Here is a 14,361-nt window from a genome sequence, read left to right as displayed (position 1 = left end):
GGGCCACTACCCTGCAACTTTTAGATGTGACTCTGCTGCACCACCCTTATAATTAGGTCATTAGCAAGGCGCTGGAGAACTTATCTACACAAGAAGGAGGTAATTAAGCCATTTAATTCCAGTGTTTTGTCCCTGTGGCATATCTAAAAACTGAAGGACAGTGGCCCTTGAGGACTGGAGTTTGACACCCCTGCTTTAGAGTGACATCAGTGGTATTAACACAAAAGTACTTCCTGAAAAACGAAAGTGTACATAATACAAATTGCTAAATTTCAAAGTACAGTGGTTTTCTTACCACTTGTTTTCAAGTTAAATGCATTCTTGTTTATGTATAAATACAGTATTATCATATAAAACATAATTTTATTGACTCAGACAATGTCTTGTTCTTGATCTATTAATATTACTCTATATATTTCTGTGTAAGTGGATGTTTTTCTTTGTTTTGTTTTTACTTATTAAAAGGTACAATATGCATGTTCTCTTTTATATGACTCAAAACGAATTAAGCAACAAATAAATAATTGCATTAGTTCCTAAGCATGTTATCAAGTGCAGCAGAAGTCTGATAGCCACCCATTCATTCCAGTCAGGTGTGTGTCGTCAGGGAAACATCCACAACATGCAGGACAGTGAGGGACCAGGCCTGGCGGCCACGGCTTTATGGGGACTGTGACGAGACATGTGATTGGTGGAGTGAACCAGATGAAGAAGTAAAGAATGTAATCATTTGGTTTTTTCTTCAAACAGTGAGGTGGAGGTTAAACCATTCTGGGTTTCCTTTTTAGGACACAGACTTTTCAAAAGCCACAGAACTGCTGGCAGCCAGATGAGTGTGTTGGCAATCAGACCACCAAGGTAGAAGCATAAGAAAGAAGAAACTTGGGGTGAGGGGAACAGGAAGTAACACACAGACATTCTCACACGATATAGACACTCGCAGTTCTTTAGCTGCACATCAGAAAGCACAAACCAACAACAGCCCTAAACAAACATACTTGTTGCTATGGGAGCTGCTAAAATTTTCTGTTTGCACAGAAAAACCCACAGATCCCACTCTCACACACTCTTGTACTTTTGCTTTTTGAGCATTTCTAAAAAGTTCTGACAGAATAAAGAATTCATGTGGGAGAGACCTGCAAGAACAGCTTCCTAAAACCAGGGCAATGGTATGCTTAGCTGGCAGGTCTCTTTTGTCTTGTTGTGACTTGAAGGCATTCTCACCGCTGACGTTTGCACAGACATGTCTGTCTAGCACGTTTTGCTTTGGCAACGTTCCTGGAAAGTCTGGTTTATCAGAACCTCTTTATGCTTTTTAAGAACATCCGTTCACATTTGTGAACTTTAACTTGAATGCCAAATATAAAGGCCTTGCAAAAGTGTTTACGTCCCTTCAACCTTTTTATTATATTTATTTTTGTTATGTCAGAAGAACAGTCTTAGAAATTATTTTGGGGGGAATTTTATGTGGACCAAATTACCCATCATTGTGAAGTAGAAGGAAAATATTACATAGTTTTGCTAAATTTTCACAAACACTATTTTGAAAAGTGTACTGTATATTTGTAACCCTGACCTCTTTGCTCTGATGTACCTGAATAAAATGCAGAAGTTGGGGACACTTTTCTTCTGCAGCGACAGTGACGCTGGTCAAAGTTAAAAGAAAAAAATTGAGAGATTGTCCAGCAGGCAATACCAGTAAAGATGGGTACAGTAAAATGAGTCAGATTACAGCGTTTTCACAGATTAGTGGCCCAGTCAAAGTTCAGATTTAAATTTAAAGTCTCTTACAAGAATTTGAATCTATTGCACTCCATTTAATCTGATTTAGGTTGACCGATTTTTAAAGAAGAATTGCCAGGATTTCAGTCAGACGTGCCAAATTGGTAAAGGAATATCCCTAAACACTTTCAGCTGTGACTGCAGCAAACATTGTTCTGCAAAGTATTAAATCAGATTTGTCTGGTAAAAAAAAAAATTAAACTGTATTTTATTTTTCTTCCACTTCCCTATTTTGTGTTGGCCAGTCACATAAAATACTAACAAAATGGGGAAAAGTTTGCGGCTGTCATATGACAAATGTAAAAAAAGAGAAGAAAAAAAAAAATCAAAGGTAGTGAACAATTTTGCTTAGCATTGTATAACTTGAACTTTTTCCAAACCACAGAATTTGCCTCCGGGCAGGAATTTAGTAAGGGTGCATGTACACAAATCTGTTATTGTTTGGCGCCACCTGCTGTCGTCTATATGCACAAAAACAAGTATTGCGTAATGTTGATAAACCAGTTAAAATTTCTTTGTTATTTTCAAGTTAGAAAGGAAAAGAAGGATGGAAGCAATTCAATAAATGGTTGACTTGTGTTAGGATTAGTGATTTTCCAACCAGGTCAGAGGAATGAAGGAACCGTAAAGTCACAGACTGGCACTGAGTCATGGGCACAAACAGACACAGATGGCTATTCTATTTTTACTTTTACTTGAAGGAAAAAAGAAAATAGTGTTTACATTTTTGAAGAATTTCTTATTTGGATATCTAATTCTTCTCTAAAGCATTGCATGTTTTCGATTTGTCTGCCTGTATGGCAATTTAAGTTGCAAGCCATGATTAATGAGGTCTGGCTTTGTTCTGTTAAAAGAATCAGCGAGAAAGACCACCAGCATCTGACAGAGGTTTTCAGACATCTGGGGTCTTTTTGCAGTGTAGATGTCAGAAAATCACAAATCAAACTGTAAAAAAAGTACACTAAAAATATTTAAAGAACAAAGCCTGTGAATTTTTATATAATAGAATAGTATTTGGTTCATTTAATTTTGTTTTTATGTCACCAATTTAGAGCAAGTCATCTCAAGACACTAAAAAAACAAACAAATCAAATCACATCTAGTCATACCCAGTCCAATAAAATAAAAAAAAATATTCCATTCAATTCCATTCAGTCCATTCCATTCAATCTGTATCCAATAGATACTGATTCAAGCACAAGCAATCTAATTCCATGCAACTATCAACACGGTGTTCCAATTCTGTAGCAGCACCAAAAGACAATTAACTGCATAATGTAAGAGTAAAAGTGAAATGTGCTGAAAAAAGCACAGTTTGAATTCATTTAGGAAATAAAAAAAAATGGTAATAAGAATGCATAATGGATAGCTTGTCTCCATGGGCAGTGTCTAAAAAATATTTTATGTTAATTCTGAATAAATACATAAACAAATGTTCAAATTAGTTGTCAAATTGATTTTTTTAATTAATATGTTTCTGCACTTTTTCTAGAACAAAAACCAAGCAGACGAACAAATTTTGTACCTATAGGTTTGATATATATTGTCAAACCTATAACTTTTTGTATTATTGTTTACAAAATCTATAATGGAACGTACCAAGGTAAAATATGTAAATTACTGAAGGAGTAGCCCGTTCAATTCAGAATGAATTCTGAGAAGTGAAAAGTGAGAAGGTTTAAATTAATAGTAAAATGCTAAATCAATTTTCTTGATGACGTTAGTGTAGGCGAATCTAAAATTACAGGGATTATATTTGCTCTCGTAGGCAAGTTAGCGGCGTGTCATGAAAAACAAAATGTAATTTGTTCTCTTTGACACGCCGTAGTTTGACTGCCACGTGACGGGAACAGCTTATAAATATAGGTGCGCCGTCCATTCGCCTCTTTGACTAAAGGAAAGAGCGAAGAGTAACATGGCGTCAACGAGTCGGTGCGTAACCACTTTTTCCAACTATGTAGCGGTTTTGTTTTTTTTCATAAACGCTTTCAAGATGTCTTGTGGTGAACATATACATTGTTAGCTTTGGAATAGGAATAAAGTATTGTGCTCGTTCTACGAATAAGCCGCTCCTTTCACTACCGTTAGATTTGTTGGGTCTATTGTGCTTGGTGACAGCTAGTTAGCTCACGGGGTCGTCAGTAGATGCTGCCAGAAGTCGTTGTTGTCTCGCCGCTGCGCTCACATTAGGCTGCTTTTAAATCTACTTTCTCCTGTTTTAAGGTGTTATATTAAATTATATTAAAATGAAATAAAAGGTTTAAGCTGTCTATGGATTCCGATTACACTATACAATCCAGACATCTGTAAACAAGCAGGCTATTGTCAACAACTCAACGCTTCTTATTGTTCGTACAGTCTAGGACCAGCTAATGTTATCTGCTGGGAATTAGTTAAATTATATTCTGAAAAAAATCACCTCGCGGTTCTCATTTCCTTGAATTGGACGCAAAAACATCAAATTAAGGACAGTTAAACTGCTACTCAGCGTATCGACATGCTTATGATCGAGCTTGACCTTTGCTGTAATGACATCTTATTATCTACCTATGGATTCACTTCTAAGCGTCCACTGTGTTTAAGTCTGTCTGCTTCTACCGCTTTGCTCCCTGTACAAGCCGGGCCCCTAAGCTGATCTCATCAAGGTATGCTCTGTCCTCTGTGTAAACGGGAAGTGAGAGTGAATGTAAAACGGAGAACGGAAAGTTTCTATTTGTAAATTATACTGACGGTAAAAAGGGATTTCATGCTGTCTCAGTTTCGCAGGTTTTCATTTGGTGTCAATAATTTGGTCCTTTTATGGTCATAACATTCTGCACAGAAACAGCCTTATAATTCAGTTCTGTAAGGATGCATGCTGCCAGGTTATGCTAATCAATGCATTGATTAACTGATCATCTTTAAAGATTAGTTCCTCTGTGAAAGCTGACATTTTGAGTTTGCTATAAAAAGAAATGTTGACTTAATTCCCGGTAGACTTAGTGTTGTTTATTTCTTGCTGAACGATTATTGTCAGGACTTAGAAGATGGACTGAACACAAACCAAGTCTTGTAGAACAAAGTTCTTCATGCAGAGGAGACCATAATGGAACCGCTTTGAAAGAAAACCTGCTATAAAACCAGCTCACAGCTACGGTGATGGTCGGGACTCTCTGCAACAATCATTGCAACTTGTAGTCGACCGTATCACAGTATGTGGGAGTCAGGTGTGATTGGTAACTCAGTTACCTGAGATTTTAAGACCAGGTTAAGGGCTGGAGGATCTCTTTGATTCTTCATGTCAGTTCCTACTACAGGAAGCAGACCTGCTTTCATCTGGCTTTGTCAACAGTCTCACTGTTTGCTTTCGCAGTGGAGAATCTCTGGCCTTACCCAAAGTTCAGTGTCCCAACCATCCTGAGGCGTTACTGGTGGAGGACTACAGAGCAGGCGACATGATTTGTCCTGAATGTGGCCTTGTTGTTGGTGAGTATTTACATGACGCATGTTGAGAATACACCTTCACTAAATCTCTTCCGTCAGTTTAAACCTCACTTTATGTGTTTCGTCTGTCATTATGACTCACCTTTTTGAAATGCTATGGGATTACAAATCATAATCCATCAAAAGGCTTAAAATAACTTGCATGTAGCTATTATTTTTTATTAAATGTGAAGACTGCAGAGAAACTATGACTAAGTTCACTGTGGGATGCTGCAGTAGCTGACGATGTGGATCAGCGCACGTACCTTAAAGCAACACCATTAAAGCATTTTGGTGACTGGAGCTGATCTGAAGGACAGCCACACTGCGGTGTGTTTTAAATCTTTTGTATGACAGTGTGTTGACAAGTTCTGATTATCCTACTGTCAATTAGCGACATTTAAAAATTTCTGAGCAGCATCGCTTCTGAACGGCAGTTATGTGTTAAGCAAATAAGACAGATCCTAATTGTTTTGGGACATTAATAATTGAACTTGCATATATTTTAAAATGTGTACAATCAATATGTTAGAATAGTTGCAACTGTCCACATTGATACATCTATAAGCTGTTATCAGTTTGTCAATCAAGTGTATTTGTATAATACATTTTAGCAACATGGCAAAGTATGTTACATGGTGAAAACATAAAGAAATCATAAATACATCACATGGTCAGCAGTTGTGAAAGCCAATAAACATCATATTTTGATGAATGCCATCACCAAAATCATACACATGCACTATGTTGGTCAATGTTTCATTTCTTATGGTTCGTTTTTAGTTGTTTTTGTCTCTTTTTCAGTTTTCTGGAAGTTTGTTCTAGATGTGTGGTGCGTAGATGCTGAATGCTGCTTTTCTATGTTTGGTTCTGGTTCTGGCTGGAGAGCAGAACCAGACCCTGAAGACTGGAAGGTTGCTATGACAACAGCAGATCTTTAATGTATTGTGGTGTTAAGCCGTTCAGTGATTTATAAACTAACAATAGTGTTTTAAAGTGCTAAGGTTTTCATAAGCACATGCAGAATATCCTATTGGCATGTGAAGCATAAAGACCTAAAACTTGGGATTTGTGAGTTTCAATGCAAACACTGAAATTGGGATGATGATATATTTGCAATGTATATTATTTGAATTCGTATGAAGATGAGGCTTAACATGAATATATACGAGTTCATGAGTTCATGTTTGTAACATGAGTTTTAGACAGTTCAGACTGTGTCTAAACAATCTGAACTGTTTACACAAGTTCAGATTGTTTCATATGTACAATACATATTTGTATCTAGTGAGACCTGTGCACATTTTGACATATTTCTAATAAACACAACTATAATTTCTTTCTCTTTATCACAACCACTGATATCCAAAAGCAGCAGACATGATGAGGCGCAGCGTCCTTGGAGCTGACACATTCTTCATATGTTTGTGCATCGCCTTCATTTTCTCCAGTAATATTGGATTGTTTTGCTTTTTAATAAATGTCACATTTTGAAACAGATGTTCGAATTAGTTTAATATACAAAAAAAAAAAAAGAAGAATGTCATTGTTGGCATTTTCTGCAGCTGATGGCTTTATTCAGAGTATAAACGTTTTGTGTTTAAGGTGAGGTCTGAAGTGTAGCACATCCAGCCCAAACATCTCAGAGCCGCTGGGAACGTTGGGAACGCTGGGTTCTCCGGTAATGAGCCCCTCAGCACTGGGCAGGTCAGGTGGGAGAAGATGAAAGCTCAGCTTCTAGCTTGCATTTCTGCCACAGGCTTCTGAGGAGATGATGACTGCCACTCCCAGTCTGCGACTCACAGCTGAACTGTATTTGGGTCTTTTAGTTTCTATGAGTCACCTGAAGAGAAAACGATGACCTGTTTGGACTGGTCTGTCTGATGTGGCTCCGATGTCTCTAGATGGTTTAATAACTCGCTGCTGCTGTGTTGTGACTCTGAAATAGACTTCAGCTTCACCTCGATCCGACTAGAATGAAACCTGAACATCATCAGAGATCTGGGCTGACACCAGGCTGTGTGCATGAGGCAACAGCATCCAGAATATTACACCATCCTCTAATTATCCCACAGGGATGGAATATGACAAACAGTGGGATCATCATCATCATCGTCGTCTTCGTCTTCTCTCTGGAATTTGGCTTTGGTCTGTTGACAGACTCAGTTTCCTGTCAAATTTAACAGGATAGAAAGTCCTGAGAGCAGCGGTCAGCATCTGGACACAAACAGCATCAGATGTTTCAGATCTGTATGTGGAGAATTGAGTGATTAGATAGAGACGTCTTCATTTCTAGATGCATTGGAATGAAACCTTGTTGGGTTTTCATCCACTAAATAAGCTCCTGCTGTGGCCAATAGAACTGAAAGGATTTTTTTAGGTTTTGAAGGTTAAGAGCTCCTTTAGCTTTTTTTTTATTGATGATCTGTTTACAGATACTAAACAGGAAGTAAGACTGGATGAAAGAGCAACTTGTTTACACAAACTGTTTTTTTTTTTTCCAGAATGCTGTATTTTGTTGTTGGGTTGATGCAGGTTGTCTGTCTCCAGGTGACCGTGTGATCGACGTGGGCTCCGAGTGGAGGACGTTTTCTAATGAGAAGGCTCTCAAAGATCCATCCAGAGTGGGAGACGCCCAGAACCCCCTGCTCAACGGAGGAGACCTGACCACCATGATCAGCAGGGTGAGCCGCAGTCCAAATCAAAGCGTCTCCATCAGGGTTGCCTACGGATGAACCGAAAAATTGACCCAGTTTCCTTCACTTTGGGTGATTGGAGATCAGCCTATACTTAAATAGAGAACCGATCTTATCCTCCGATTTTATCTGAGTCTGAAAAAGTCTGCAAATCGTCTGAAAATCCAGGGATGGTTGACAATAGTCAACATGCTGTTGCCAAGTTAGCAACTTTGTTGCTTTATTTACTGACGTTTTAGACAAAAAACAACAACAAAAAAAATCAGTATTGGCCAAAATCCTAACCAGCAGCTGAGGCGTTTGGATCGGTGCGCTCCTCTCTCTGCCTGACGGTTCCTCCTGGTTGAGGCTCAAGCGGCCGTCAGCCGTCGGCTCCTCGCTGCGGTCCGATGTGTGAGTTGCGCGTTTCTGTTGACATGTTGAAAGCGTTTCCTCCACAGGGAACGGGCGCGGCCAGCTTCGACGAGTTTGGCAACTCAAAGTACCAGAACCGGCGGACCATGAGCAGCTCTGACCGGGCCATGCTGAACGCCTTCAAAGAGATCAGCACCATGGCGGATCGCATCAACCTGCCAAGAAACATCGTAGTAAGTTCAGAGAGAGGACATGGATTCCTCAACCCGGTTGGTTGGTTTGGAACCGGTCTTCTTCTCGCCCTGAACGTCACATCGATCCATTTTAACGTTTCCATGTTGAACATTTTTACTTTAACTGGTCCGTTTGGCTTCTCAGGACAGAACGAACAACCTGTTCAAGCAGGTTTATGAGCAGAAGAGTCTGAAGGGGCGAGCCAACGACGCCATCGCCTCAGCCTGCCTTTACATCGCCTGCAGACAAGAGGGCGTACCAAGGACATTTAAAGGTCAGACTTGTTTTCTCTATCTGGTCTAAATAAAGCTGATTTTCTCTTAGCTTTATAGTGAAATATGGCTGGCTGATATGCATGAAAAACATGCAACTACACAAGCGCCTCATATCTGAAATGCAGCCAGCCTGGTGGCATCACCTATCCTCTTTAATCCAGTTTTCCCTTCAGCCTGTTTTTTTATATTTAAGCAGTTATGAGGCACGGCAGGAAAACCTGAAGCTACTGCTGTACAAGTTACTCAACAGGTTGTTGCTAGGCAACCAAAGAGTGAATGAGTTGATGCCACCAGCCTTGCTTATTTAGCTGTGAGAGGTTGAGGTAAGGCCTTTCCTCTGCCTACTTCCCCCAGAATGCTGTTCAGTGCTGGATCAGAGTTCAGTGAATTTTCTATATATTGAATATTCTATCAGATGTATTATCTATAATATCTATTGTGATATATATGGTCATTGATTTACTGTCCAGCCTTACTGTGAAAGCTGCTGTTATGGGAACAAATAATCCCATTTTTAACCAAGAATGTATCCTATGTAGGTCATTTTCTTTACAGTTGAGAAACAGACTAAATCAGGACTAAATCATCATGTGGTCTCTTCCAGAGATCTGCGCCGTCTCCAGGATCTCAAAGAAGGAGATCGGCAGGTGCTTCAAGCTGATCCTGAAAGCTCTGGAGACCAGCGTGGACCTCATCACCACCGGAGACTTCATGTCCCGCTTCTGCTCCAACCTGGGCCTGCCGAAGCAGGTGCAAATGGCTGCCACCTTCATCGCCAGGAAAGCCGTGGAGCTGGACCTGGTGCCCGGCAGGAGCCCCATCTCGGTGGCCGCTGCAGCCATCTACATGGCCTCCCAGGCCTCCGCTGAGAAGAAGACCCAGAAAGGTGAGAGGTTCTGTGGAAACACTGCTAGCTCTCACCAGCTGTGTTTCCATCGCAAAACTTTGTCAAAAACAATTTCGCAATTGCGGTGTTTCCATTAAGTAAGAAATTAAATGAACGTCACACATGAATAAGTTTGTTCAAGACATTAAAAATCATGACAGGGACAAATGTTATCAGTTACATGAGATATATTCATAATTCAGAGGAAACATTGGCATCTTATTCAGGCATTAGAGCAGCTACATACGCAGCATTTTGGGGAAATTAGTCTATAGTTTTACAGAAGAGTTATAGATTCAACATGTACAAATGACACACAACCTCTCATGAGGTGGCGCTGTGGAGCCCTGGTGGAGTCGGCTGAACTTTGTCTAAAAAAAAAAAAAAAACCCACAAGAACAAAACTGTATGTGTTATGTAGCAGATAATCCTTCCTTAAGGCTGTAGCATACAACTTCTATAGAAAGTTTTTTATTCTTTTACATATTTGTTCAAATTGTCACTATGTTGCGACACTGACATTATAACATGAAATGGATATTTAGCTCCTACTGCCAGCTGCAGACATACACTGCTCTCATAAACGGCCAATCAGAGCCAGGGGGTGAGGCTTAGCGCTGCTCACCCCCTTACTCTCTGCTGCGCTACAGCTAGCTCCTTGCAACAAATTTTGCCAGGAATGCTAAGGCTAGTTAACATGTCCACCGATGATGGTGGATAGACAGTTTTCCTGGAGCGGTAAGTTGCTTCTCTGCCACTAGCACATTTAACAGCGACTACATGAGCTTGATTGACAGCACTAAGATCCTCCTCCTGACTTTGATTGGTTGGTTTTGACCAGGAACAGTGCATTTCTGAAGATAACTCGAGGAGGTGGAGGAGCTTGATTATTTTCATAGATTTATCTGTCTCATATTATCCTTTAATAACATGGTGATACTTTAAATATGTAAACATTTTCTACATGCTTCAAGTTTTTTGCTTGTTTTTTCCCCCCAGAAATCGGCGATATCGCTGGCGTTGCCGACGTCACCATCAGACAGTCCTACCGACTCATCTATCCACGCGCAGCAGAACTTTTCCCTCCAGACTTTAAGTTTGACACGCCTGTTGATAAACTGCCTCAACTGTGAACTAGACTCTGCCTACTCATTGCTGAAGTTTCTCTGCTGTACATTTTTCTGTTGGTTTAGAGTTTGAATATTCTTTGGTCGTGCTCCAAACAAGCAGCCTTCATGGAGGCACTGTGACAGGAATACAGCAGACACACATTCCAGAGCTTGAATAAACAGCTTGCAGACTGTACTTGCAGTATTTCATTTGACTGTATATACTGTACCATGTATATATGTCCAAGCGGGAAAACGTTAACTTGACGCTTTGCAATTTTAGGCTCTTTTCATATTGTATACACAAAGCATTTGTTTTGTAGAAAAATTTGCCAGGTTCTATTTTGTTTGAATTGTTCCAAGTAATTTAAAAAAATAAAACATTTTCAATTAATCAGCTCATGGCTTGAATTAAAACCTTCACATGTTGCTGCACACTGCTAGTCAGCTGGCTGTAGGAAGGTATGAGACTTCACAAAGATGAAATCAGCTGCGTGAAAACATTTTGCAACTCTTACTAAACTAATATGAGCTTGCTTGTTAAAAACATTTACAATCAGCTGGCTGATTGTAAATAATTTATATATAGTTTTTTTTTTTTTATCTTAAATTTGACTTGCATTAGATGGAGCCTACTGTATTTCAGTAGCTCCATTAAGCCAGGATGTTTCAGCAGTGAAATAAAAATAAGCCAATATTACAAATGTTTAATCTGTGCATTCATGATAGGTAACAGTGACTGCAAAGATGCCTTTTTTTAACATTATACACCAGGATGAATGAGAACAGTTGTGATTTGGGTAATTTGTACCATCCATTCAGTTTATGTCTGTTCAGGAAAAAACATGCACAAGCACATTTAAAAAACAACAAAAACAAACACTTTGTACAATCTATTTCCATAATTAAGAAATGTAGATAAACTATTGATAAAATTAGTGCTTTCAGCTTACCTGTGTACATACAGTATGCATATAATATACCTCCTGCCCCTCTGTAGTGATTCATAAGCAGGTCTGAAATATTGAATCAGTCATATTTAACATGCACACTGACAGGAAGTCAGCTGAAAACATCCAATCAGATTTAAGGAGGAAGCACGTGCTTTAATGGCGTTTTAACATTAAAAACTAGATGTAGTGTTTTACCTGAAAAATGAAAATAAACTCATCAGTTTTGGTGTGCTGATTTTACTGAGGTATCTTTAGTCAAAGTTCTGTCCATCACAACTGGCTGGGGACAATAGAACATTCTAGCAGCTAAGGATTGAGTTCAGCTCAATTTCCAACTCCATAGCTGCGCTGACGCCACCAACAGGACGGCACATCAGGGTTATTGTAGAAAAAAAAGGAAGTTTCTGTCAAAAAAAAAAATCAGAATTTCTTTTTTTTTAGTTTAATCTCAGAAATTTTCTAGAAAAATAATTTGAAATTTCTGATATTAAAAAGTCAAACATCTGCTCAAATTTTGAGATTAATTTATAAATTTTTTTTACTTTTGAAACAAAAAAATTTCAAAGTTTCTTCTAGAAAAATTCTGAAATTCATCTCAAATTTTAGGGTTTTTTTTCCTAGAAAATTTTTGACTTCTCAAACTCAGAAACGAGAAGCTTTGACAAGAAAAATTCTGAGATTAATCTAAAAAATTCTGACTTTTTTTTTTCCTATCTACAATGGCCCCAATATGCTGTTGTACCCTTGTGGGCATTTCTATAAGGCATTGCAATATCATGCTTCTATCTAGTCTATTTTAAAGCATTTTAAAAGAAAACATCTTGGATTTTTTCTCTAGAAGTGACTGGTTGAACTGCTCCAGAGGGGAAACTTTTTTTTTTTTTTTCAAGTCAGGAAACTGCTGTAGTAGTCAAGATGTTAGCTGTAGCTGACAGTTCAGTGACCAAGCCTTCACTGAACACCAGGTCCAGAAATGATCCAAGCTGAGGGATACACATCAATCAATACACATCAAATATGTGACTGAATATAATCTGTACATATTTTTTTTGTTTGTTTTTTTTTAAAAAAAAATCTGAAGACAGCAACACTGAATAATGTGATTGTAATGGTGCCGTCTTCTCAGTCCGTATGGAAAACATTCTCAGTGGTCAGTCAACGGACACGGCGGCGATCTGTGCAGGATCTCCCTCCACCTTCCATCCAACACAATTCCATTCAATTAAAAGAAAACAACAACAATCTCATGTGGATTAAAAAATAAACAAACAAAACATCTGAGGTCCTTGTAGAGGTCATCTAGATTTTCTTCTCAATGGCACAGTTTGTTCTCTCAACATTTTGGGCAGGGAGGAAGGAAGAAAAGATTGTTTATAAAAAGTGAGCTCCAGTCATCGCTGAGCTGTTTAGTTCACAGTGTGTGTGTGTGTGTGTGTGTGTGTGTGTGTGTCTTTGAAGGTGGAGCTAACACCAGTCAGCGATGTAATCAAAGTCAGAAAACAGGTTCTGCTCCTCGGAGCTCAGGACTCGGGGTTCTCTGGGGGGGGTTAAAATCGGAGCCTCTGAGGTAAATTCATCGTCGAAGTTGCTGACGTCGTTGGCACCCTGGATGGTCGGCACGAACGGCGGCTTCACCTTCTTGGCCAGCAAACCATCCCAGTCCAAGTTCTACCGACACACACACACACACACACACACACACACACACACACACACACACACACACACACACACACACACACACACACACACACTTAGCATTCTGGTTGCGCACCATTTTAATAAAGAACGCCTGGGTTTTTCTTCCCCTCTTACCCTGAAGAATAGATGTTTCTTAACTTCCTCTGCATCTCTTTCTCCTGCTCCCAGACGGCGCTCCGGGCTCCTCCTCAAAAGCTGTGAAGAAAGAAAAGATGACTCAGTGGAACACCTCAAAAAATATATCAGCTTAACTTAATGTATATCATGGATCTTATTTGGATTTTTAAATTATTTAAAGGTTTTTTATTAGAGCTAGTTATAAAACATTGTATCGGGGGAAACGATTTGGTACTCAATTATCTCAGTAGCCACTAGAGGGCGTTTGGACTTATGATGTTTCAGTGCCTTTCAAAAACATTGATACTTCCTGAACCTTTTGACATTTTATCAGGTTCCAACCGCTGACCTCGGTGCGTTATACTGGGACACAGATTAATGTGACTCATTAGTGTGGACTCATCCTGACACACACCCTCCTCATGATGGAGATGGCCTCGGTGGAGAGGAAGCGTGGATAGCGGACTTCATCGTTCACGATGCTGTCGAACACCTCCTCCTCGTCATCGCCGGGAAACGGTGACTGGACACAAACACAGACGGTTACAGGAAGCCCTGCCTTGCTCGCAGTAATCTACCCAGAGATGGCGGCTCACCTCTCCCACCAGCATCTCAAAGATGAGCACGCCCAGCCCCCACCAGTCCACGGCGCGGGTGTACGATGTCTCTGTTAAAACCTCCGGGGCCAGGAACTCCGGCGTGCCGCAGAAGGTGCTGGTGCGATCCCTGAAGCCCATTCCTGAGAGCAGGACGCACTGATCAGAACCAACGCCACTTCACAGAGCGCTGTGC

The 14,361-nt window shown here is 39.8% G+C and overlaps 2 protein-coding genes across 3 annotated transcripts in view; one reads left to right on the top strand and one right to left on the bottom strand.

Moving 5' to 3' along the window:
- The first annotated feature begins 3,607 nt into the window (after window positions 1-3,607).
- gtf2b (general transcription factor IIB) lies at window positions 3,608-10,995 on the top strand. The gene is made up of 7 exons (XM_007568728.2): window positions 3,608-3,714; window positions 5,135-5,247; window positions 7,795-7,928; window positions 8,381-8,527; window positions 8,673-8,802; window positions 9,408-9,689; window positions 10,689-10,995. Exons 1-7 carry the CDS (start codon window positions 3,698-3,700, stop codon window positions 10,820-10,822), a joined length of 957 nt encoding a protein of 318 aa, XP_007568790.1. The 5' UTR covers window positions 3,608-3,697; the 3' UTR covers window positions 10,823-10,995.
- A 1,817-nt stretch (window positions 10,996-12,812) lies between these two features.
- Window positions 12,813-14,361, bottom strand: part of pkn2a (protein kinase N2a) — a 39,151-nt gene continuing 37,602 nt past the window's right edge. For both annotated transcript variants that reach the window (XM_007568727.2, XM_016680024.1), the window contains exons 20-23: window positions 14,166-14,308; window positions 13,985-14,092; window positions 13,567-13,647; window positions 12,813-13,419 (exon numbers count right to left, since the gene is read on the bottom strand). In XM_007568727.2, coding sequence (XP_007568789.1) covers window positions 13,216-13,419; window positions 13,567-13,647; window positions 13,985-14,092; window positions 14,166-14,308 — 536 coding nt within the window. In that variant the 3' untranslated portion in view covers window positions 12,813-13,215. The remainder of the gene's footprint in view (window positions 13,420-13,566; window positions 13,648-13,984; window positions 14,093-14,165; window positions 14,309-14,361) is intronic.

This window comes from Poecilia formosa, unplaced genomic scaffold (genome assembly GCF_000485575.1).
Source record: "Poecilia formosa unplaced genomic scaffold, Poecilia_formosa-5.1.2 Scaffold230, whole genome shotgun sequence".
NCBI lineage: Eukaryota > Metazoa > Chordata > Actinopteri > Cyprinodontiformes > Poeciliidae > Poecilia > Poecilia formosa.
Note: the sequence above shows the minus strand (reverse complement) of the source record. Positions and strands in the feature narration are given on the sequence as shown.